Genomic DNA, 25,298 nt, shown 5'->3' on the forward strand with positions numbered 1-25,298 from the left:
TTTACACTTGGGTATTTGTGGTGTAAAAAATCTGTGGGAACAGATTAGTCAGGACATGGAAGAGTAATGTGTAGTAAATACTTTAACCTGCCAAAGACAGGGCTGTTTTTATTCTATCCTTGTGGTGGGAACTGGTGTCTTATTACCTGTCACTGTTCTTTACAGTATCCTGTAGAAATGGTGATGCATTCACTAATACATAGGCTGTCTTGTACTTCCTTTCTTTCCCATATAAGCTTCTCCAAAATTGTAACCTCAGAGTTAAAGCCAGGCAGTGATTGGCAGTACTCTTCTTCTGCCTCTGTTCATCTGGAAAGTTACATTTCCATGTGTGCCCATCTGTGTGCTACATGTTTTGGTCATTGATCACTGTATAAAAGTCATGCAGAATGAAAATGCATTTACCAAGAAAGATAAATGGACAGTAAAAGTGGATTTCATCGGAAACCCAGCTAGAGTGTCAAAAACCAGGGTAGGAAAAGTGAAATAAAATCCTACTGTGATGTGTAGCATTCAACAAGTAAAACTCATGGTGGTTGTATTAAAAAAGAAGGTTCAAAGTTGTGCCAAGTAATGAAGAATTTCCCAGTGTTGTCTTTTTTTTCTGGCCTTCCCAGTAGCGTGTCCTCGCAGTCCTTGGCTCATGAGGGGGATCAGGCCAGGTCCCAGGTCTAGAGCAGCTCTGCTCCCCAAAGCAAACAAAATATTTGTTTGTCCAGTTGGTGTAATCTTGTACCCCTTGGCTTTCCTGCTTCACAGACCCTTACCAAGGTGGCAGCTGCAAAGGGCCAGAGAAGGCTGGAAGGAAAAAGTGCTTATGTAGCCAAGAGGGAATGATGGTCAGCAAGTGCTGAGTTGTCCCACCTGCTCTTCTCGCCTTCCTACCTTCTCTGGAAATCCTGTCTGGGACTGATAACAGCCTGATTCATAAATAAATTTACATAATTAATTGAAATCTGTGTTCTGTTGTGCTCTATTTCCAATATGGTCTTGTTTGCTTTTGCAGGAGAAAAGGAATAATTTGCCCTTGTGCAGTACTGTAGCCTGTCAGCCTTACCTTCAGGAGGCAATTAGCCTGTGTATTTTGAAAAGTATAAAGTTTGCTTGATTTTCTTATCTTCATCTGAGACATGTAAGAAAAAATTGTGATGGCTCTTACTTTTTGTTAATGGTCATATGGTTTACTAGCTGTGAGCATATATACCATAATGCTTATGTCCAAAACATCATCTTTATGACTGATATGGTCTTCTTTGCCCTTATTCTTTCATCAGATATAAGAAACGCATTTCCCTAAACATGGGTGAAACAGAGCAGAGACCAACTGCAGGATCCCGCTTAGGAGCTCAGGAAAATGCTGGGATCAGTACTTTGGAGCATGGACAGAAACCACCTGTGACACCTCCAGGAAAACTTGTCTCTATCAAAATTCAGATGCTGGATGACACACAAGAAACTTTTGACATTCCGGTAAGGATGTGGAGGTTGGGGTGGCTAAAGATTATTCAGGCATTTCTGGAAATGCATGTTCTCAAGCCAGTTATCTTTTTTATTGCAGCTGTGATTTTTTGGCTAATGAATTCATGTTGCAGAGAAAATGGCTGTTGTGTAGAGATGTTGGTGCAATAGAATAGGATTAAACAGGGAAGTGAACTGTAGATTGCAGTTACTAATTCCATTTCTGTTTGAACAGCTTCAGGAGAGGGTAAAGTCCTTGGTGAGTTTTTTCTTCAAATACTACATCAGTGGTTTCCTCTTCTTTCTGAACAGTTGATATACTTTCTTGCTGCTGTTTTGCTCTTTATCCAGTAAACTGTAGATCTATATAGATTTTTTTTGTCTTTCCTCTGGCAAGTCCTTAGGATAGTAACTGAAAATCATCAAAGTTTTCAGTAATTCATATCACTCTTACATGCAGTGAGTGCTCTTCACACAGGTTAAGTGCAAGGAAAGAAGAAAAGCAGTCTCTAGATCTAAAGTTTCTCTGTGCCCCATTGAAATTAATCTAGGTTTGTTCTTGCCAAGGAGACAGAGTTACTACTGCTTTTGTGTGTGTTTGTGATCAGTAGAATCAGTCAGAATTAGTTTTGATACCAAGACCGATCCGGTTTCACACTATCTATCTGTTAGTAGCCACTGATGATTTTAACATGCCATGCTGACAGAATTAACACGTAAGGTGTTTGAGCACTGCTGCTGTTATGGAGGTGTACTGGAGTGTGTATTTTTCAAAGTCTTCAGGGTTCAGTGAATAGGAAAGCAGAAACCGGAGTTCAAATTTCATTCTTTGTTACTTGCATTTTCTGTAGCTATGGTAATTCCCATGCCTTCATTGGTTCAGCTTTCCCTTCTGTAAAATGGAGGATCACCAGTGAGATACAGAGGTCTTAGACATATAGCACCCTGGAAAAATGTTATCCCTGCATTAAACAGGAAGGAATTCTGATGAGGAAAATTATCATAAAAAGTGATACCTGTTTATGAGGTTTTGTCTGTTTTCTGTGTGTACACACACACTTTTTGATCTGCTCTCTGCTGCTGTTTGTGATCCAACTACAACTGTTTATTCAGTGTCAGACTTTATTTTAGTGGAAGGTAAATTCTCTGGACGGGCAGGTTACGTGTGAACTGAACTGCCATCAAGCGAAATGCCCATGTATATAGCAACTTGTTATGCTTTTGTGCTTTTCAGAATGCCTGCCAAATATCCATAGCAAACAGTCTTTAGGTAAAAGCTGTCTTTAGACAATTGTTGCTGTTAAAAAGTGTAGTTATAGTTTAAATTATCAAACACTAATAAAATTTTGGTGCTCTTTTATGTGGTATAAATACCCCTATTATTCAAGAGACAAGTTTCGGGGTTTTTTTAACCCATCTGTAGATGCTATTTCACTGTATTTTGAAAATTGAAGATTATGTGCAGACACTTAGCAGAAACCTTTTTGAGATTATGTCCCTTTCATTAAACTGTTTAGAAGAAAATATAAGGAACATGTGGATGCAGTGCACCCTATAGTTCCAGCTTTGCTTCTGGGAGTTTGAGAAAACAATATTTTTTGGTCTTTAATATTAGAAGATATCAACATTTCATTTAACTTCCGCAACACCTGGAAGACCTGGGGATTTAAACAACTCTCTGTTGAGATCACTTCAATATGATTGTTTTCAGACACTTTTATTTCATAACTATCACTACTCAAGGAAAGCCTAGTTGGTTTGAAAGTCAAGTCTTGTGGTGAAATATGCAGGACGCTTAGATACGAAATCTTTTACAGCAGATTCCTAAAGCCTTTTGTCTTTAACCTATGCACAGGCAAATGGAGGAATACACAATGTTTTCAGTCTGGTCTAAAAGGTATTAATTGTTTTAGTCCCATCTCACAAAACTGAGTAAGTTTTAATACATTTTCTAAATTGAGATGTTTATTCATGTTGGAAACCCCATGTTCCTATTTATAAGCTTAATGTTTTTAGCCAGATTGGTGCAGTATACACAGAAAAGGAAAGTGATACCATTTCAACAAAATATTTTAGGAGCAGCAAGTGTGGCCGTGGGCAGAAGATGTTAAACATACATGCCTAAGCACATCTGTGGGCTTGCTTTTCAGTGGAGAATTAAAGACTTTTTGCGTGGTTGAAGATCTGAACTACACTTTACAAAACTTGAGCTGCTATGATTATGAAAATAACTTTGGAAATATGATACGAGTATAAATTGAGAAGAATTTGTGTTTCCTGTAATTTCAGGAATTCTGCTACACAAACCTTTCTGTGTTAGCAAATGAGCCAAACTTTGGGTGGTTTTATTGATGCTTGTAGTGTGTCTTGTAGGATGGTATGAAGTTTAATGATGCCAGTTTATTATTTGCTCATGAAGTCTGCGTAAAAACAGAAACAGATAGTGGTGCTACTTCTTCTGAGTTTGGGGGAACTAGTGAAGTTGTTGGGACTGTCCATCTGTCTAGTCTTACCTCTGTGCTACTCTTGTAATACCTTCAGCACCACCGCCCCATTAGCTATAAGACCTTATCTGTGTGGTATTTTTATTGGGTTTGTTCCTGTTTTGTTTGAATGTTGTCATGGTTTTGGGTTTTTGTTGTGTGCTCATTTATTTTTTCTTGTTTATTGAATTTTGGTTTGGTTTGTTTTTAAATTATATTCCAGGAGACATGATTCAATATCCTTGCTCTTAAGCAATCCCTTTTCTCACATTGTATACAGATGACTTGTTACGGTTAGTGCCAAATCCATCAGATGTCTGTGTCTGTTCTGTATATAACAAAACAGGAGGAAAATATGACCTATTTCCATTACCCCCAGTGCTGCTGCTCTTTGGGCTGTTTAAAAGTAAAGTAACTCCAGTGTCATTTGAGTTTGTAAAGGAAAATTAATTCTTTTGGTGTTAGTGCTTTGATGACCTATAATCATACCACATTTGGCTCATTGTATTAGTTCTCACTAGAAAAAAACCCCAAATGAACAAAAAAGAGAGAAGAGAGATTCACATGCCTATATATGTGCCCATACATTGCATTTTTTTAATAGGAAAAACCCTACAAAGTATGTGGAGAGTGTATGTATGGGAGACTTAAAAAAGGGAAGCCACAATGAAGACCTTTTCATCAGTTGTTGCAAATGCAGTATTGTAAAAGGAAGGGATACGTAAGAAAAATCTTTTATTCTGCATGCTGTTAATAAACAGTATTTCATTGCAGAACCTTCCAGCATTCCTATATTCCAAAAAGCTAGTGAAAACTTGAATAGATAATTGTGGATCTTTTACACACGTCCACTTAGCTGGTTGGGTACACATGCTTGGAGGAGGGGGAAAGGTAGGCACTGCTGTTTTAAAAAAAAAAAAAACATTTCATGACTATGACTTTGTATTTCTTGCCTTGAACATATAAGGAAAGTATAAAATTCATCAGTTATCTTTTTTGAGCACATTTTTGGCTCTTCAGTCATGAGAAGATAAATTATGTAGAACATCCTTCCCTCTGTTAAGTTATTCAGCATTTTATGACTGAGTTTCTGTACCTTTAGTTTTCTGTCTGTCACAAACTCTCAGACAAGAACTAGATGTCCGCTGCAGTTGCAGGTGATTAGTGCCTGAAAATCAGGCCATGAGTCAAGAGTTCATGATCATCCAGCACTTGCAGCTGTTGGTCATGCTGTTGCATGCAAGTGTGGAATATATTTCTCCCTTGCTTTTTATTTCTAATTTCCACTTTGGCTGTATTTACTGAAAAATTCGTTAGATATGCTAACTGGAGACTGCAGAGGTTCAAAATGCAGCATTCTGTTTCAGCCAGTGTTTGGCTGAGTTATGATTATGTGATAGAATGAGCAAATATGTTTCCTTTTTGCTAGGTAGGAGGATAACAGCATTAGCTAAAATGACGAATGTGAAGGAGGAAGAACATTTTTCCTCTTGTGTACACAAAATGATAATCATATATAGATAGATCTTGGGCATATTGAATGGTTGACACTTCAACCTGAAGACTTGCAAAACCCAACACTGCCAAACAGAGGTTGAGTATTACACCATAGAGGTTGGAGATGTACAGTTCTGTACTGCTTGATTTCCCTCTGCTTTTATTTCTGCTCACCTAAGCTAGTTGAAATGGAATATGATTGAGTCCATAAAGCCATAGCAAAACTTACAGATTTTCGTATGTTTGTTTTGATGTGATCTCCCCTGTAGATTCAAAGCAGTTTAAGTGAAAATGAAATACAGTTTTTAAAGAACAGTAAAAATAGCTGATGATTGCATCTACTTCAGATCCTTCTGGGAAAAAAACTCCTTTAATGTTTAATGTCTATGCCATTTATATTGTATTTACTTTTATAGTTGTTTCATTGCCAGAAGAAATTGGTTTTAAAACTACTCCTAAATATAGAGTCAGTGTTGTTCCTTTCTAGGTAATGCTGAAGACAAGACTGATTCTCTTGTCTCTTGTTAGACTGCCAGGATGATTTGGTGACTCAGACCAAGTTGAACCCTGACTGACATGATGCTTGTCACTGATCATATCCTACTCTCTGGGTGAATGAAGCTGATGTGACTGGAATGACACTATTGATGCTAAATAGCAAGTGAGAGCTGTTTCTTTCTTTTTGGCATCAAAGGTCAGATCAAAGTATGTCACAGGAGGTTAGGATTCTTCTTTTGGTTAGGATCTGATCTCTTTAATTAAAACCAAACCATATTCCCCTTTATTGTGTTTGCAAGAAAATAGTTGCTTCCTTTTTGTGGCTGTCTTTTGGAACAACTAAAACATGCTTGCCTGTCAGATTACTCAAGTTTATTAAACATCTGTTTTTTGTATTGTGTCAACTTCCTTTCCCTTTGAATGTATTCAGGCTTTGTGAAATATGCAGGGTTGGAAAATGTCATCTGCTTTGGGGGATTAACACAGGTTTCTTAAGCAACAGGAGTCTCTTAATAGAAAGCAGGGTAAAGGTGTAATCCTTTGTAAATATCACTTGTAAACATTCATTTCAGTTTTCCCTTCTCTTGGAAGAGAAAAGCTTTAGATTACCTGAGAATAGAGAATAAAGCCCAAATGGTCTTGATCTACAACTATTTTATCTTCCACTGGAGTTTGGATGTAGTACCTTGGCAGGGAATTTCTCTGCCTCAATCCCAAATTTTTCAGAGAGAAGGACTTCATAATCCTGTTGGGGGTCTGGTTCTTGAGGATAATGTTCTGGGTAGGGGTTTTTTTTGTTTGGCTGGTTTTGTATATTCATGCAGTCATATGATGGTGGTTCATATTCCCTTTGTGGGGAAAATGTTGTCTGTTGACTGTGCTCCCCACCAGCTTCAAGCCAGTTTGTGTGCCAGGAAAAGCTAAATACTAGAAAGTCTCAATAGTTAATAACAAACATTGCATGTGCTTTGTTATAAATTTCCACAAGTGCTGTGTTACCTATTAAATTCAAAATTTCAGCCACAGTTTTATAAATGTTTGAATTACTTTCTGTTACATTTATGGGCTATGATAATTGCCTTGTCCTAGGTATTTACGCCTCTCCTCAATATGCAATTATAACCAGTGAGATAAACAATTTAATAAAAAGAGCATGAGACAGTAAGGCAATGCAGAGACATAAAACAGTGTTTTATGCTTTCTTAGCCAGCTTCAACTTCAATTCAATAAGGATTGCTTTTTTTTCCAGCTTAGGAAGTGAACAGCAGGTCAAATGTCAGTTATTCATCAGTCTGAGACTTTCTTTTCTTCTTGTGCCTGAAATTATTTGGCCATTGCTGTCAGACTATTTCCAGTGAATATCAAGTATTTAAATATTCACTAATTGTCACGCCAACTCTTCTGGGTCTTCTGAAATTACAAGAAAAGCAATATTTTTTTCCTCAGCTCTCAAACACATCAGTTGTATTTTTCTCAGCAGAATATTGTTAGTGGGTATGCAGTAAACTGATTTTTATTGACAAATGTTTAGAAAATCTTTGTTGAAAGATGTGGTATTTTAGTGATATGTGTTAATAATTTATGTGCTTTTCAAAATGGGAGAGAGAATAATCCACAAGCAGACTCCTGTAACCTGGGGCAGCAGACTGTTTAAACTGCTGATTTCTTTGTTAAGATTCTGTAGAATGAATAGAATAACTGGGAGTGTAATTTTAAGTGCCAACAGATCCAGTCCATTTCAGACTAGATTGATGTATTTGAAGATAACTGGGAAATGAATGTAATTTTCTTGAATGAATTAGTCTAACTTGTAATCAGGGAAGGCTTCTCAAATATTGCCTTTTCCCCTCCCTTGCTGAGCTGACTCACCAAGTCATGCACCAATGTGTGAGCCAGCATAAAGCAGAGGATGGAGCTGGCACAAGAAGGGCAGCTGTGGGTGCCGAGGCAGTGTGGGAGCGTTTGTGAACTCTGAAGGGGTCAGCGAAATCATGCTGGTAATTTTGGTAGTAGTGTCTATGCCTGTAAGTTGGTTTGCACAGTACTGGTGAGGCTGGATTGATGGTCGGTGTGGGGAGCGTGGGCGCCCTCCCCAGTTCTGGGGCATTTCCTTGGGCCTCCTGCTTGGAGGTGACAAATGTCCAGGGAACAGTGGGGGAGGTATTTGCCATCTCTACTCTTAAAGGTGTACATGTATGGGTGGCTAGTGGTACAAGTGGAGGCTGATTTTGCTACCTCTATGTTTTCCTGTTCAGGGGTGATGGGAGGGATGTTCTGCCTCTGGTCAGAGGCAGGAGAGCTGAACTGCCTCTTGTGTGCATCCTTCTCCTTGAGACTGAGGTTCACCTCTTCCATCCTTGAAAATTTTAAAAGCTATATGTGGAAGCCTCAGCTAATCATTTTCATCCATGGTAGGATGAAAGCATGGTACATTGAACAGGCTGCTCATAATGCCTGTCTCAAATGTGTATTTTAGGATGAGATTAATTGCTCTCTGAAAGTGCTTATATATCCCTACATGCTGCTTTTTTCTGTTCCAGTAGTAACAGGGAATCATAGAATCATTTAAATCAGAAAAGGCCTTTAAGATCTTTGATTCCAACTGTATTTATGTAACATTTAACTATAAAACAGTATCATGCAGTTTAAAAATCTTAAAGGAAAAATGCTGTGATATATTATTTGTAGATCCCAGTGTAGGTGTGGAGCCCCCATACCTGAAACAGGTCAGCTGGATATCAAGGTAAGGAACATCCTCACCACATGCATGCAGTCAAATGACATGGATATAATGGTTATCATCATCCTTAAATCCAAGCAGAATCAGCAGCCAGACAGGATTGAATGCATAATGGGAGAGGAAATTTCTCTTCTTTTTCTTCCAACAGTTCCTGCTATGGGGATGGTCCTCTCACCAAGCTCCTCCCCTTATCACTTACCTTTGGGAGGAGTGTAGAAGTTGCAAAATAAAATGTGCTGTGGAGGAAGAGTGCACTGGTGCTGTACTGCAGTGGTAAACATGCATGACATGATTTACTTAAGCCCCTTCTTTGTTAACACAAGGTGGTCGAGCTCAAGTTACTTTCCTTAAGCTCTTTATGAAAAACAGTTGTCCATGCTTCTGGACATATGTTCTGGAGAGGCATAATAAATGAACAGGACAAACTTCTGTGAGAAAATAGCTGCCTTTCTCCACCTCCTGGATTTAAAAAGTGTGTGTTGTCCACAGTTAAAGAAATAAAGTATAAGTACAATACACATGCTTTTCTAAGAGCACAATCTCGTGTTAGGCTTGAGGCATTTTAAAGCACACCCAGTTCATAGTTCTGCACTGAGCAAAAGAGGAGAAAACTTGGGCTCATATGTAAACTAATACTGGTATGTGATTGTCGCACAGCATGGTGAATGGCCATTCAGAGCACTGATTTTCAGTATCTTAAATTGCAAAAGCATATCTGGCTGTAACTTGTTCTCTAACCTGTTTGAGGGATGAAGGTACCTTGATTTTGGGATGCCTGTGCAGCTGCTTTCCAACATTATTTTGAACAGAATGGAAAGTTATCTGTGCAAACAAAGGCTTATGTAGTGCAGGATAAAAGAGTAGCAAAATGTTCTGAATTGTCCATTAATTTCCCTTTCAGTTTATTCTCAGTTGATCATGATTATCTGTTACCAATTTTTACCTGGTGATAACACAACCTGCTGACATTAGTTCATGTTTTAGTGCTTCCTTGGTTTTCTCATTTGGTACCTCTTGTTCCCTCATTTCTTGGTACTAGAACATGCCCCCCAATATTGCTTATCCTTTTTGTCCTCTGCCTCTCCACAGCTCCTTTGTAACTGCTGATTCAATTCCTTGCTATGGGTATTCTCCAAAGAAACAGGAGACAGCAGTGTGGAAAGGTGCAGGAGTCCTGGGTGTATCTCCTGGGTCTTTAACCAGCTTCGTTGTGTGATGGTGTCCTTCATCAGTGCAGTATCAGGTCTTTGTATTACATGCCATGTGTAGTGCTGCATAGGGGAGAAAGTGGTCATTACTTGTACAGGCTGTATCTACAGTCAGAACTGGGGATACTTTCTGCAATGGCATAGTCACATTCTCATTCATACTCAAACTCTGAGAGTGGGCAGAAATATCCAAATTTTACCTAAGATAATTTGTGGTTTGAAAGTGAAATTTGACTATCTTAAAATAAACTAAAAAAACCTTTATAGCTAGGATGCAGTGATCAAAGCAGTGTGTCTTATCTTGGTACAGTCTAAAGGGACTCCACCAGTTCCCAGATTTAAAAGCCGTCAGAAATTAGTGATGTGCTGCTTACCTGTAAGCTTATCTCCACTGCTCCAGTGAGCTGCTTCGACCAGGCTGTGATTACAATACACACACACAATTAAATGTGTATGTGTAAATCACATAAAATGCACGGCTGAAAATGTTTGCCAAAGCTTTTGTGTGTATCTGAACAAGGCTACAGTGTTAAAATCATTCTTGGATAAATATGTCAATTTTTGAATAAAAAGTGATGCATGAGGCACATCAAGTGCCAGATAACTCAGCGAATACAAACAGCAGTTGCAGAAGTAGATTAGAATTTCTCCTTTTCTTATCCCCATCCCCAAAATGGAGGCTTTGATAGAAATTGCACAAACATAATGCTGCCAGAATATAAATAGCAAATGGTGAATTATGACTTGGTGCCAATTTGCTTTTGATGGCCTGTTGGCAGATGCAAATATTCATGCAGAGCACAGCAGCAGGGAGTTTTTCTTCTCATTTCTTTCACTGTTATCTTTTCACCTAGTTTTCTGGTTGAACCTGGAGTCATTTCTTCTTCAGTTTGCCTTGCTTTTAAAATTCTTGTTCTCATGCCATTATATTTTCATACAGTTCTTATTGAATTTACAATTATCTCCATTTAGTAGATAGTGTGCAGTATGTATTTGTGTGTAGATGTTGCTTAGCATTCAGAGGCTAGTTCTTCATTCATAAAGGGGGACCTTTTGCTCTTCAGTGACTCTTCACATTTCATTGCTTCATTCCCTGGTGCAGATGCTCAGTTTTATTCCCTACTGTCATCTCACCTCCATCTAACCATCTCAGTTTTGTCCTTTCTTATTAAACATTCATCTTTATATCCACTGTATGGACAGGTTGCATAGCTCCTTGTAGAGCTCTCTTTCTGGTCTTTTGCAAGGAGCACATTTTGGCAGAGCAGCAGGTTATGGATCTGGAGTGACTGTGAGTTAGGGGAGCACCTTGCCTTTCTGCTTGCTGGCAGGGATGAGCCAGACCCTCAGCCACTTTACATTGTCTCCAGTTGACAGGAGCTACTGGGCATAAGTTGGATTACGTTATATGGTGGTGTCATCCAGGAGTCTCCTCCTAGAGGGCTGCCTTTTGAAATGAATCTCAGATACAACGATTTTGGGGAACGGAATTGAAATAAAAGGGATTTTGCAGAATTAATTAAGGTAATACATGTAAACTGATGTAAAAGAGAACGCTTTGTCAAAGCTTTTATATAAAGATATCGCTCAGCAAATGTAAAAGGACATTATCAAGTAGGGTTTATTACTGGATTCACACAGAGTAGCTCTGCAACCAGAAGTATATATAGCCCAGTATTCTCTGCTCTTAGATGTTCCAGAGTAATTCAGAAAGACCTCTGCAGTCAACAATAAACACGTGGCAGCTGGCAAAAGAAAACGCTTTTCATGAAAGCACTTGTGTACTCACTCATAGCATGATACAGAGGGGAAGGGACTCTGCAAGTAGTCTGGTCCAGCTCTTGGCTCAAGGCAGGGCCAGCAGTGAGCAGATTGCTCAAGGTCCCTAAGAAACATTTAACTGTAAGAATTCAGGATTAATGCGTTCTAGAATTTTTTTTCTCTTGTGAGCCTTAGCTGGACTTCAGAGTCACCAGCTGAAGATCTGCCACTTTTAAGCCTGTGACTTGTAGTTCTGAGGTAGAAACCTTCAGGTTTTCTGTGTGGCAAATGAGTGTTTGCAGCCATATCTGTGGGCTTATAAAAGAAATGAGCCAGTAGTCATTTTATAAATGAGAGACATGTCATAACTTTACTTACGTTCTAGAGTTTGTCAGACCCTTCAACTGCTCTTCGTAGCTTTTTACTGCATGTCAAAGTATGAGTTTGTGTGCTTTGAAAGACTATGGAAGATTCTAAAAATAAAATTCAAGTGGAAAGCAAACTCTGCAAATGGCTGATTGTGTCACAACATGCTCAACTCTGTGACTTGGGCAATCTCAGGAAGAGCAAGGTAGAAGCAGCAAGCTACAGGAGAACAGTCTTTGTGAACAGGAGGGACTTTCATAACTGCATCTGCTTTAAAAAAGTCAACAAACCCTTCCAAAGATCTCATGAAAACCTGGATTCACACCAACTTTGGAAGAGCTAAGTTTTCAGACTTTTTTTCATGTGAAGCCATTGGATTAGTGTTAGAGAAACAGAATTAGGAGCAGGTAACCTTTTTGTTTGTCCTGCATAGGCTGAGTCTAGCCATTGCCATTTCTTTCTGTATCTGTGCCGTGAAACAAGTAACTTTGAGCAGATCTATGTGCCTTTGTAGCTTTGAACAGATCTATGTGCCTTTGTAACTTTGAACAGGTATGTATACCTTTCAGTGGGAAAGGTCACTTCTCTGCAGAGCATTTCAGATCCGTGCTGCTTATGTTTCAGTACAGGGAAGATCTTAATACACAAAACTTAGCCAGGAGACGTGACAAAAGGTTACTGAGGAAACAGTTCAGCATTTCCTTGGGCTGAGGGAACAAGTCTTTGAGTGTCAGCTAATGCTGCTGGTGCTCGTTTCACCAAAATGGCTGATTTCCTGCATAGGTATAGCTTCTGGATGTGTTTTGGATGTGAAGTTGTTGGTATTTTTTTGTTTTGCATTGAGCTTCTATTTACGATGCTGTGGGGGAAGAAAAAAAACAGAGATCAAGTCCTCAACCTCGGTGGTAGTGGTTTACTAAGAGTTAAACTGAAGGTTAACCCCTTCAGCACCCTCAGAATTAATTCACTAGCTACTGCCTGTTAAATAATTACTTGAAAATGAAACTTGTTCACCTGAAAATAAAGTAGCATGACAGGATTAAATAACTAAAATGATAAACACAAACTGATTTTTTCGAATCTGTTGGTAGCTTAGGTATTAATGTTTAAACTTCAAATTACCTAGACATTTTAACAGAAGATGCCTGTCTAATTTGCTTGTGAGTTATGATTATTTCTGAAGATAAATAACTTGTTCTCCTCTCTTGTAGACATCTCAGTACCACTCAGAGGTAATCCATTTGTCCTCTGCAGCCATCAGATCCTCATATTGATATGTCCCAGGTGAACAGATGTCACCAATTACTGTTGTTTTCCTCTGGGGGCATTTGAAGGCCCCAAAAGACTGGCTAGTGGTGGTGCAAATTCCTTTGAAAAGGTCGTGCATGTGGAAGGCTATGCCATATCAATGAACTCGCTTCTTGTAGAAATGATCCATGGATTCCTGGGCACTTGCCGCCATCAGCTGAAAACCACTGCACTGGGACATGAAGTGCTTGGGTAGGTATATAGCCCTGTACCTCAGCATATAAGCTGGTTTTGACTCTTCTTCTTCGGTCACAATTGTCCTGAGTTATTTGTTATTTGCTGAAAAGCACTGTAGCAACAGAGCCCTCTCTGTAAAGGGAACACCTTTGTCTTCACTTTCAAGCTTCAGCCCAGGAGTGGGTTTCTTTTGCATGCCTTTACTGGTGTCTAAGAGGAGCAGAGAGTGAACTGGGGCCCTAGGCCCGTGATTTTCTGTGTTCCTCAATTGTTAGCTGGGTTTCTGGCTGTGGCTGGCTTTGAGTGAGGGCTCATCCTGACCCATGAGTCAATGTGTCCATTTCTGGTCATTGGGGTTGGGGTTTTTCCCTCGTCCTCTTTTATGTGCAGCTATGAGGATACAATTTAGAACTGTGAGGATACAATTACATCTATAAGGATAGCCCTGGGCTACAGCTGAAGATGTGGCAACATCTTCTAGCATGACAGATAGTAAGTTTGTTGGCTTTGTTTTCTTGCATTTTTTCTGTTTCCTTGGCCCTCTCTGATAAAATCATTTCATGGAAACATAAACACCACACTGAGAAAGGCTGGCTTAACATTTTGTCTCCTAACCTGGCACAAGAGCTCACTCCTCTGCCTTTCTCTCCTCATTCCTCTGCATCCAAAGCCCCTTTTGGATCTGCTGATGCCTCCTACGTCCACAATCTGCCTGTAGTGGAAAGTTCTAGCAGTTTGCTTCTTCTTTTACTTCCTCTAAATTGAGGAAAGTAAAACTAATCTCAGCTTTGTATGGTTTGAGCTGTTCCATTTAAACTGCATCACAGAAATGGGCCAATTATTATCTGTGACAATTGTGTTTTGGTGATTGACTGACTAGAAGAGGGTTAGGTGAAGAAGATGGATTTGTTTAGGGAAGGACAAATCTGCTTTAGTGGCAGATCAAGTGCAGACAAGAGAGTGATGGAAAATAGGTAGGATAGGTGGGAAAAAGAAGCTTCTGAAGATGCAGAAGTATAAGAAAGCTCACTAAGAGTAGGGGGAAAGCATTGTGCTGGACTTGTATACATCTCTAACTTACCTGAATTTTTTTTCTTTTTTTTTGTCTGTGCTTAAAACACTGGAGGTCTGTTCCTTTTGTGTCTTAAACATCACAGCATGACACAGTCACATAAAGGAAGAGCACTAGAAATTAACAGTGACTGCACAGTGCAGTCTGTCAGAATTGGAAGCAGAACCCCTCACTTGCTCCTCTTTTTAATTGCCGCCTATCGATGCTTTACATACAGCAGAAAGTTAATGATGCATCTCTTAAAAAATTACTGCAAATTGCAAGTCTGTTACATTAATATGATTAATTTGAACTAAAAGTTGTACCTTAGATTCTGCTAAGGCACAGTTGCATATTAGACCCATGAAGTTGTATGTGCAGCCATAACATAACTGCCTGCTCCTTTCTCTCCATGTTCTGTAAGCGCACAAAGAGACCAATCTGTTAATTATTTTTGGCATTATCAATGATGATGTCAGGAGAATGTTTTTTTAAGAAATACACTGAATCCAAATTACAATAGTCTAAAATATATCTGAGTGAAGAAAATACCTTCATTAAAAATACCGAAAGTAACCAACTCAGCACAGGCCATTTCACATATCCCAAGACAGTGGACACTTGACTTCCAAAGTGAAACCTAAGTGGTAAATTTAACAGTAAGGTAGTGTAAGTCAGCTTATGTCAGTTCCATGCTTTTAAATATTGCAAGCTGCAGCAGTTTAAAAAGAAACTCAGGCTTCTGAAAATGCAAGTGATTGACAAAAGAGTTGTTTTAATTTTGGAACCTGTTTGTTTGAGAGGCAGTTTGATGTTTTCAGTTCTCATAATGGAGAAAGATTGGGGGATTTCTATTCCCACCAGGCACTTCCTGCCACAGCTGCTTGAGTGAGTTAATGTACTTGGCTTCACATCTGTTCATTGCCTTTCTCTGCTGCCCCCATCTTCATACCAGAGCAGGAGCTCTGCTGGCTCTCCTGGCCCCTTTTACCCATTCCAGGGCTCAACTTCTCATTTCCTAGGCTCCTGCCCTGATTTCAGCCTATTGCCAACTGCCAGGGAAGAGCTGCCATAGGGTGCTGAGTATTGCTTGCTGTGTGAGTGCTGACCCTTGGGCAGAAGAGGGACGAGGGTGCAGCCTGACACCTGTAGGACAGGCTGTCTCTACAAGGGCTGGGAAATGAGGCAAGAGTGAGTAGCTGGAGCAAGTTTGGCAGCATCTTACTGAAATGATCATCAAGGTAACTCCAAATTACTGGAAAGGTAGGCTTCTGCTCTCATGGCAACAGAAGTTCCAGTGCTGACTGAATTTTTTTATTCATGAAGAAAATAAGGTAAGAATTGGCAAGTCCTACTTATTCTTCCACACTTTCATTTTCACTTTCTCGGTGATGCAGTGTTTGAGATAGAGACATTGAAAGGGAATATTCATGTTTAAAACAAAATTGGAAGTGTTTGGTTTTCTTGCACTCTTTTTAAGAGAATGGAAATGTTTTCACCCTTGATACAAGAAAGCTTTTATTGAGCCAAACTTGAGCTAAGTATGATGAGAGGACAATAAAACTTTTAAGTAGCTTGAAGATTTTTCAAGTTCGCGTGAACTTTGCTCTGGTGAGCCTTTGTCCTGGAGAGAAAATGTTTGGCTTGAAGGTTAAGATGAATTAGGTGACTTCTGATTATCCAAAGAATGAAGGCTGTGTTTGTACCCTCATTCCTGTTTCTTTGCATGTGGTTCTTTCATCCGTTCTGTCTGTGCTAGTCAAGGAGGAGGACTGTTTGAAGAAGGCACTGTAGAGCACTCTGTCTCTCATCCAGCAACAGCTGAATACTTTATGGAAGTGTATTAAGTCCTTGACAGGAGAAGGTAGCCAGCTGGCTGCTGCAGCAGGATATTCTTGTTCTCCCTCACAACTGAAAAGGAGGAGTTGGCAGAGCGCCTGCTGAGCTTGCTGGGGAAGAGTAGAGGCACAGACTCTTGCAGTATTTTAACTAGGTGGGCTGTTAACCAAAAAAATAAGAGAAGAAAGCACACATTTCAAGTCTGCCTAGGCTACCAACTGGAAAGTGGTAAAGGGCTGACTCTAATATAAATAATTACCGCCTAAAAGCCTCCATGCTTTGGGATAGCTTAAGAATGTCGTTACTTAAAGGTCACAAGCAAGTGAAGTAACTACACTGGTGTTTGTTCTGCGTGAAGCAGCATGTGGAATGGTGGTGTCTCACTGGTTAGAATAGTACTGTGACAGGTCTACAAAATCTGGAGTCTGGAGATAATTTGATTGTTCTTTCTTATCCTAGTAAGTGCAGCTCAAGATGTCTGTGTGGGTCACCAAAAAAGATAGTTGAAAAGAAAGAAATTCACGTTAAAATTAGCAAGTTCAGAAAAGAGAGAACACAAGAATGGTGCTCACCATTTCTTTAAGCCAAGTTTTGAAACAATATGAGACTATCCAGTCAATCATCCATTTCCAAGAAGAAAGCAGGTGCAAACAGCCTTAAGGCACAACCAATTAACACAAAAATAGATGTGTATTTTGGGTGTGGATGACCAAATATGCTGAGGTACAAGTATTTGAAACAAAACAAGCCTCAGGTCATTATTTTATAGCCTGTTCTTCCTCGTATGCTTCCTTTAATGAAGTCTCCCAGGAAATGCTGTGTGGATGCTCCATTGACTGATAAGTGAAGCTTCTCCTTTAAGCACTGAAAGTGGTGGTCCAGGAGATGTTTTTAGTAATTTAAAGAAAGAATCCTGACCTCTTATATAGAATCAGAGGACAAATCAGATCTGGGTTCTGTGTTTGTAAATGCTCTTCAGTGACCTCCACTGTATTTTGGAACAGATCTTCTCTCAGTTTTTCCATCATTACTGAAGATAAAGATATTAACAATAACTACTGAGGCCTGTATGGATTTTTGGTGATGCAGTTTTATGTGCTTAGAAGGTATTTGGAACACGTGTCATAGAAGTTCAACATGGGTTACAAACATGCATTGAGATTATATAGTTCTTGGAATACACAGTCTTACTAACCTTTGATGTCTAAGATCCAGGTCATCATTTATGAAGATAACTAAATATTCGCATGGTCTGGACTGACCTTTCAAAAAGCAGGAAATACTGCTCTGAATTGCTTTCCCCTAATTTACTTTTGATAGATCTTGTGGGTACAGTTGGAAAAAACACTTGAATGCTGGTATCAGTTTACTCTCCCTTCCCCAACTGGCAAAATTAAAGTAAGCTCTGATTCCTTTGTTCACAGTGAATCATATATTTTAATTTAAAAAAAAACCAAAAAAAACCCAAATACCACATTCTTTCGACCCCTAAATGAACTAGTTACAGCTCTAGTTTAAGATTACAGGTTATTATAATAGGTGCTGGCTCTAGTGCTATCTTATTTTCCACTTGACAAAATTAAAGGTTATCTGGCACTGTTTGATGCAAATAACCAGTCTTTCTTAAACACAGCAGAACCTTACAGAGCTGGGTGAACTGTGTTGCACATTCATCTGAAGTCTGTTTTTCCTTAACTTTGGTTAGCAGCAATTACAGTCATGCTGGAAGTAATTAAAAATATGGGAACACTTTATATATAAATGTAGATGCATGATGTAGATATAACTACTAATTGAGATGTTGAATGTAACTGTGACTTCTTGTCAAGCATACTGGGTAGTCTTTGCTTGCAGGTTTATTTTGCAGCTTGCAGACCTGCTTCAGCTGCTCGTAGAGCTCCTTGGGCAAAGGCTGAAAGGAGGGTTGGGAATTTATTGTGCTTTTTCAGTTGCTCAGAGAAGAGGCAATGGATACATCTCAGGTTTCTCTTAGCAAGTTGAAGGAATTTCAGTCCTTGTTTTTAGACTTGCAACTGCTTGGGGCTTCAAAGCCTTATATGAGTGAAAAAGAGGGAAGGAGGAGTACATACCACTGCTAATCTTACGTTAACATAAACATAAGGGTTGAAATGCTGGTTGTAAGAAAGCAGCTGCAGTAGAAGAGGGGCCATTCAAAAGACATGCATTCACAGCTCTCAGAAACAGGTACTGCATCATAAAGACCTCGATATCCTGTTCAGCAGGATATCAATTGCTTATTCAATTTTAAAAAAATCTGTAGCTATTTTACAGTTTTGCTTCCAAGAAGACCGAGTATATTTTTAGTTATAAAATTTGATTAGAAGTTTGTTACTGAGTAATCTGTCTGTTATCTACAATAAGGAAAGCATTTTAAAGAATTTGTCATATATTGAAGCATCAGATATAGTGAGAGAGGTTAACTTTAAAAAAAATGACCTCTAGTTTCATTTGGAAGAAGAAAATAGGAAGCTTTAGTTGCTTATTTATATTTCTGGTCCAAGTGTTGGGAGCACGTGAATGTCTCTCTCTTCTGTTTTTTTTGCTCTGTGTGTTGTCAGACTTCTAATGTCCTCAGCTGAAAAAGGAAATGCACCAGGAATCCCAGTTCCGTCTGTTCTTTTGTACAATGGCACTTTCTCACAACAGGACAGCTACTTGAAGCAGAGCAGGAATGTTCTGCCAGTTTGTCTCAAACTCTTGCTAACCACATGGGAAAAGCTGAAGAGCAGAGAGAAGAATCTTGGCCTTAGTCCATTTTTTTCCCTTTGCATGGGGGCAGAGGAAGTCACAGACATGAAGAAGCAGTCATTACTGAGGGCAGGAGCTAAAGCTTTTGATTGTTTTTAAGAGAGAGGTAACTTTGCTGTAGACTTCTGCAACAAATCTAACTCTGCAAGTTGCATTAAAAGCATACAGTTAATAGGCAAAATAAACCTGACAATTACCAAAATGTCTCATTTTTCTCCTAGAGGTAGGTAACCTGTTTTGAATTCCAGATCACTGAGCATAGAATGGTTTGAGTTGAAAGGGACCTTAAAGATCATGTAATTCCAACCCCCTTCCTTGGGAGGGACAGGACAGCTTTCACTATACAAGGTTGCTCAAAGCCCCATCCAACCTGGCCTTGAACACTTCTAGGACTGGGGCATCCACTTCTCTGGGCAACCTCTGCCAGTGCCTCACCACCCTCACAATAAAGAAGTTCTTCCTAATATCAGATCTTCCTAATATCAAATCTACTGTCTTTCAGTTCAGAGCCATTCCCCCTTGTCATATGACTACATGCCCTTGTAAAAAGCCCCTCTCTAGCCTTCTTTTAGGCTCCCTGTGCTTAGTGGAAGGCTGCTCCAAGGTCTTCCTGGAGCCTTGTCTTCTCCAGGCTGAACAACCCCAACTCTCTCAGGTGTTTGTCCTCATAGAAAAGAAGCTTCAGCTTCTGCTCATCTCCTCTGTACTCCACCTAATAGGTCCCTGTCCTTCCTGTGCTGGGGACTCCAGAGCTGGATGCAGTTCTCGGTGTGGGGTCTCACAGGAGTAGAGTTGAGGGGGAGAATCACCTCCCTCTAATTGATGTTCACGCTTCTTTTGAGCAGAAGGAGTTGGATTTTCTATCAGTCAAACAGATTAATCTACTATTGAAAGAGAAAGTGAGAGAGCATGTGTGTATCAGTAAATGACATTACAGTATCTTATTAGTATATGACAGAATCACAGACTGTCTGAGATTGGAAGGGACCTGGTGTCATCTGGTCCAACCTTCCTTCTCAAGCAAGGCCACCCAGAACAAATTGCCCAGGACCATGTCCAGATAGCTTTTGTAAACCTCTAGGGATGGGGACTCCTTAGCCTCTTTGGGCAGCCTGTACCAGTGCTTGGTTACCCTCACCATTTCTAGGTGGTTGATGGCTGTAACAGCAGTCACTCTGCAGGGCCCCACATGAAGCAGAGTGCAGTAATCAGAAAATAACTGTTTTCTCTAATTTGAGAAATTGTGGTTGTTTTAGCAGCGTTCCTTGCCAAAGATTAAGCATTTGCATTCATTTCTAACAGTTAAAAGATATCTGGAAGCACTAGTGTAATCCCCTGGGATGAGGCTTCATAAGCTACAAAACCTTTTGATAAATAGATACTGGGCTTGGTTAGGACTTTTTTCCCTAGAGCTATACTAAGCTTGGGTTTATCTCATGTGCCATTTGTTTGGGATGCTTTCATTCAATCAACTGTCTCTGATTAATCATAACATTTACTCAGACCCACTCTGTTTAATGTGCCTTTGTCTTTCCCCCCCCCGCAGACCACGAGAACATAGCACTACAGAGGGATGTAAATGCCCTTTCATGGCAGAAATTCTTTTCCGAGAGTCCAAATAGCTCAGGTCTAAGATTTTTGTTGCAAACATTCTCAGTAAGGGTTTTAGTAAGTCAGAAACATTGGGTTACTAACTTCATTGATTATTTTTGTCACATTAACCTTGACCTACTAAACCAGGCAGCAGTTGCTGTTTTGAATGCAAGCAGAACCGTAGCTGGCATCAGCAGCTATTGTGCTGTTCTGCATTCTCTGTCTGTAGCCAGATTCTTCTGTTTCACTTTGGTACCTGCTGGCATCTACGTTCCCAAATTGTTGATTGGCAGGTGCACTGTGACAGTCAAAAAAATGTATGAAATGGAGATGATAGTTAAATGCCTTAACAAGGGAAGTGAACCCCAAATGCAAAGCCAAGAAAAATTATCTGTATAACTTGATACTATTAGCAGCTGTTGGCGAGGTCAGTAAAGTTATTAGAAGTTAAGTATTTGTAAAGCATCTAGTATCCCTCTACCTGAATAATTTAGAAAGAAAGTGTAAGTATAATTCTTTTGAGATATCTGTAGAACAAGGTAATAACAAATTCTCAGACTGCTCCTATAATTTTTAAAAATGCCTTGAAATTTTTATGATTTAAACTGTGATGCATATACTTTGTATTCAAGGGATAGACAAGTTTTTTTCCTTGTAGTTTATCCACTACCCACTTTCTTGCAACAGGGCAAAAAAATGTATCTTCTCTTCTTAAAACATCTCTCTCCGGCAATACCTCACTGATTGACCTCCATATGAGACAACATTTGTTTCATTTTTAAGTGAGAGAAAAATACAGCCAAACCCAGGAATCTTTAGCTTTATCATTCTTATTCTAGTGACTGCCAAACTATTGGTTTCCCATCACAGATCTGGTTTTTTAATATCCATCAGTTACAATTTCATGAATTCTCACTGCTGGCAGTGACACACATGTTTTCATTTACTGCATTATGGGTATTCTCTAGACAACCAGTCTGTTGAAAAGAAATTAATTCCAGCAGTGAACTAAGATACTGAATTCTCAGCAGTTTATGAATTCATGTTTTAACATTGAGGCTATTTATATCTGGATTGAATTAATTTGAATATGTAACCAGGTGGTTGTGGTTATGTCTTTTATTATCCACTGGATTTGAAAAGCCAGCAGAATGCAACTGCAGAATGGGAAAACTCACTAATTGCAGTTGGTAAATATAGCATTGTATGGTTGAAATCTCAGCTTGTATTTCTCTCATTTCTGTTCATGACTTCAGGCATGATTAGCATGAAGAAATACAATATACCATAACTAGAGTATCCTAAGTAAGGCATCCTAGATACAATTTTTAGATCTGACTAATTTTATATTTTTACTAAAGATGAAAAGCTAATAACTAGTTTCTATTTTATCCTGTGGTCCCCATTTCACCAACAAAAAAAAGTGGCAAAATATCTAGGCAACACCTTAGACGATCTTTTGGAGGAGAGCAGAGACTTTATAGGTAACTTGCAAAATCTGTCACTAAGCTGCAAATTCATACTCAGCAAGGTTATGCTTTTTATGTTTGTCTTCTCCAGTGAACATTCAAAATTGCTGGCTCAAGGAAGAAATGGGCTTAGTCCTGAACTGTGTTTTACATGGAACAAAGGAAGTGAAAATTTTAAATTGTTAGACAATAAGCACTTTACCCCATCATTTTTTTTCAACTTGGTTGTTCCTTTCAAGAGGAAGCTTGCCTAAAATGTGACTTCTTAATCATCATCTTTATTTCAGTAAAATTGGAAGAAGTTTTATCTCAGTACTTGATTTGGTTTTGTGTGGTTTGAGAGAATTTCATAACAAAAACTGCAGGAAGTGACAAACTTGGAAGATCGTAAAGGCGAGTAAATTTCACTGGCAAATTCGTTAGGATTACATTAAGCCCCAGTTAGGCATGTCCCTGTGGTGTTGGTCTTGACTGTAATACTTGGTCCTTCTTGCTGTAACTAAGCAGCACAGGGTAGATAGTAGTGATTGCTGAAATCTTTGCTTCTCACTGTCATGGGAAGTACCTGTTTTTGAGGGTGCCTTTGGTAGGACGTGGGTGATACGCTACTAAGGCTGAGCAGTTTCTGATCTTTGCACAAGAAGAGACTTAGGGTGATAGATACCCTGGGATTTTTTTTCCCAGAGGTTGCATTGGAGCTAGCCTTGTTTCCCTCTCAAAGACTTGTATTGTAAATTCACTGTTTATGATGTATTACTTTTAGTAGCTCTCTGTGAACACAGCCTGCCGTTTACAAGATGTTGTGTCTGGAATCAAAAAGTTTCTGAAGTGTTAGTAAATAATTGCAGTTTGTTTGCAAAGAGGTATGCAGGCAGTGAATCTGAGTACATGCAGGTAGCTCAGCATTTTTAATAGTAAGAGTATGCATAGCTAGAGGATTAGAAAATATCTGTTTTAGAAAGTGTTCTGTTGGTTTCTTTTTCTCTAAATTGATTTTACAAATTCTTTTTATCTAGTGGCTAATGTATGCATGAGGAATATTTTTGTAATCCCTTGTGTCTGAGGGGCAGCATCTCTATTGAAATGTGTTTCCCAGATCAGTCTCAGTCAAAATACTCTCTTCTATCTTGAGTCAATATTATCAAGGAGAGGAAAGATCATGCAGTTTTATCTTCTAAGTGGTAGAGTATGGTTGTTTGGATTTGGAAACTCTATGATGACTTTTTTCCTGCTGTGCATGGACAGATGCATGTTGATAAAGCAATACAAATGATTCTGAGAATACCAGTCAGGCTTTTTGTAATCTCACTGAAAACACTGACACTTACTTGCTCTAGAGAACATTGTAGTGTATTCTGATTTTCTGTGTGCAAATTGCTGTATTTGAATGCAATCAGTGTCTTTGTTACTCATTCACCTGCTCCTGTGTCTGTCTTTCTTGGATTAAATAATTTCCACAGGAGCAGTTTGGGAATGCTGGTTGTGCTTTCTTACACCTCAGCAAATAACATTTAATACTGAAAGTACATTGGAAGAAAATTTTTTAATAAGAATAGCTGATATCTCTGTAGCAAATACCTCTGTATACATGTGGCAATGCAGAGAAAGACATCTAACAGAGAAATAATTTGTTTTGAGGTTTAATTTATTTGTGCTTCGGGGAGCAGGCAAAGCCCAGCAACTCTGACTTGTGCTGCTGCTGAGCCTCCCAGAGTTTTCTCTCCATGAAGAGCAGCTCCTGGCCCTGGCTGAGGCTCAGTTCCCCTTGGTGGGGAGTGCAGGTACAGAAGGTAGCTGCCAGGATATGGCCATTCCTTCCATGGAAAATGCTAAATCAAGAGCCACAAGCCTTCACCACGGGTTTAATACAGACACTGTTAACAGCAGCCCTGGAAACTGTGAGATGCAGAAGAGCATAGAGGAGTTATTCTTTATATTTTCCTGGCATTGCCAGGAGGGAGGGCCATAATTGGGAGGGCTGTATTAGTTGCAGTACATGTAGTGAAACCAAAGCTGAGGCTGAAGCAGGGATGGCGAAAGGTCAGAAAGCTGATTTGGGGATGGAAATTGGGCTATGGCAGCACATGTCTGTCCATGGGCTTCAGCCTCATTCCCCAGGAGCTCAGCAGTGTTGAGTGGCAAGTGCACATCTGGCATGCCCCAGTGGTTCAGAGGGGTGGGTGCAAGTAAGGAGCTCCTTACTTGTGTCTAGTCCTTCCTTCCTTCTGCCCCTCACAAAGTTGCAGCTTCACTCCTGGCTGAAAGATGAACAGCCAGTTCTGTAAAGTTACACACTGCCTTTTGTGCTTCTGCAACCATCATCTCTTTCTGCTGCCATGTTTAATGCAGTGACTTCTCAGAGTATCCAAGAGCTTAAATAAATTAATAAATAAATAAGTTCTCTGCAATTCCAGAGGTTCTCTTCTGATTTTATCCCTGAGAAAGCGTATGCAGGGTATACTAAAGCACTGCCTGGAAATGCAGTACAATGTAGAACATACATAGACCAAAATTAGGTTGCTCAGAGCAGTCAGTTTTGGTTTTCTCCCAACTTGCAAAGTATTGGGGGTGAAGGCTCCCACAGTAGGTTGATGGACTTCACATGTGGCTACAATTCTGTAAGTGTGAAAAGCAAATACAAATATTCTCTAATAGATATTTGTGAAATTCAAATCGCTGAGAGCTTCTATATTATTACAGTTTTCTAGCTAATACTCATGCTTTGGGAAAGGAAAACAGTCTGGGAAAAATTGTGTGTTCATGAAACTGAAGAGTGACCCTAAGCAGCTCTGTGTAAAAGGCATCAGTTGTTTACACACTTAAAGACTGAACAGCCTATTTCTTATTAGCTAAGTCTAACTTTGTTTCTGATCGGGAAACCAAATATCAAAGCAGAAAGGGTTTTCCTGATTTCTATTTAGTGGCTTTTATGTCACATTTCATTTCAATGCACCTATCTAGGAAACAACACATGAATGGAGCAGTTCTGAATCCTTGAATTGTTGCTGGAGTTGGTCTTTTTTACTGCTACCACTGTGATTTAGAAAAGCTTCTAACTTCTGAAAAATGTTTAACAGATGT

At 39.4% G+C, this 25,298-nt stretch overlaps 1 protein-coding gene across 5 annotated transcripts in view; it reads left to right on the forward strand.

Annotated features, from left to right (window-relative positions):
• FARP1 (FERM, ARH/RhoGEF and pleckstrin domain protein 1) overlaps nucleotides 1-25,298 on the forward strand; it is a 205,038-nt gene that overhangs the window by 37,849 nt on the left and 141,891 nt on the right. For all 5 annotated transcript variants that reach the window (XM_048295831.1, XM_048295826.1, XM_048295827.1 and 2 more), the window contains exon 2: nucleotides 1,275-1,470. In XM_048295831.1, coding sequence (XP_048151788.1) covers nucleotides 1,300-1,470 — 171 coding nt within the window. In that variant the 5' untranslated portion in view covers nucleotides 1,275-1,299. The remainder of the gene's footprint in view (nucleotides 1-1,274; nucleotides 1,471-25,298) is intronic.

This window comes from Corvus hawaiiensis, chromosome 2 (assembly GCF_020740725.1).
Source record: "Corvus hawaiiensis isolate bCorHaw1 chromosome 2, bCorHaw1.pri.cur, whole genome shotgun sequence".
NCBI classification, from domain to species: Eukaryota; Metazoa; Chordata; class Aves; order Passeriformes; family Corvidae; genus Corvus; species Corvus hawaiiensis.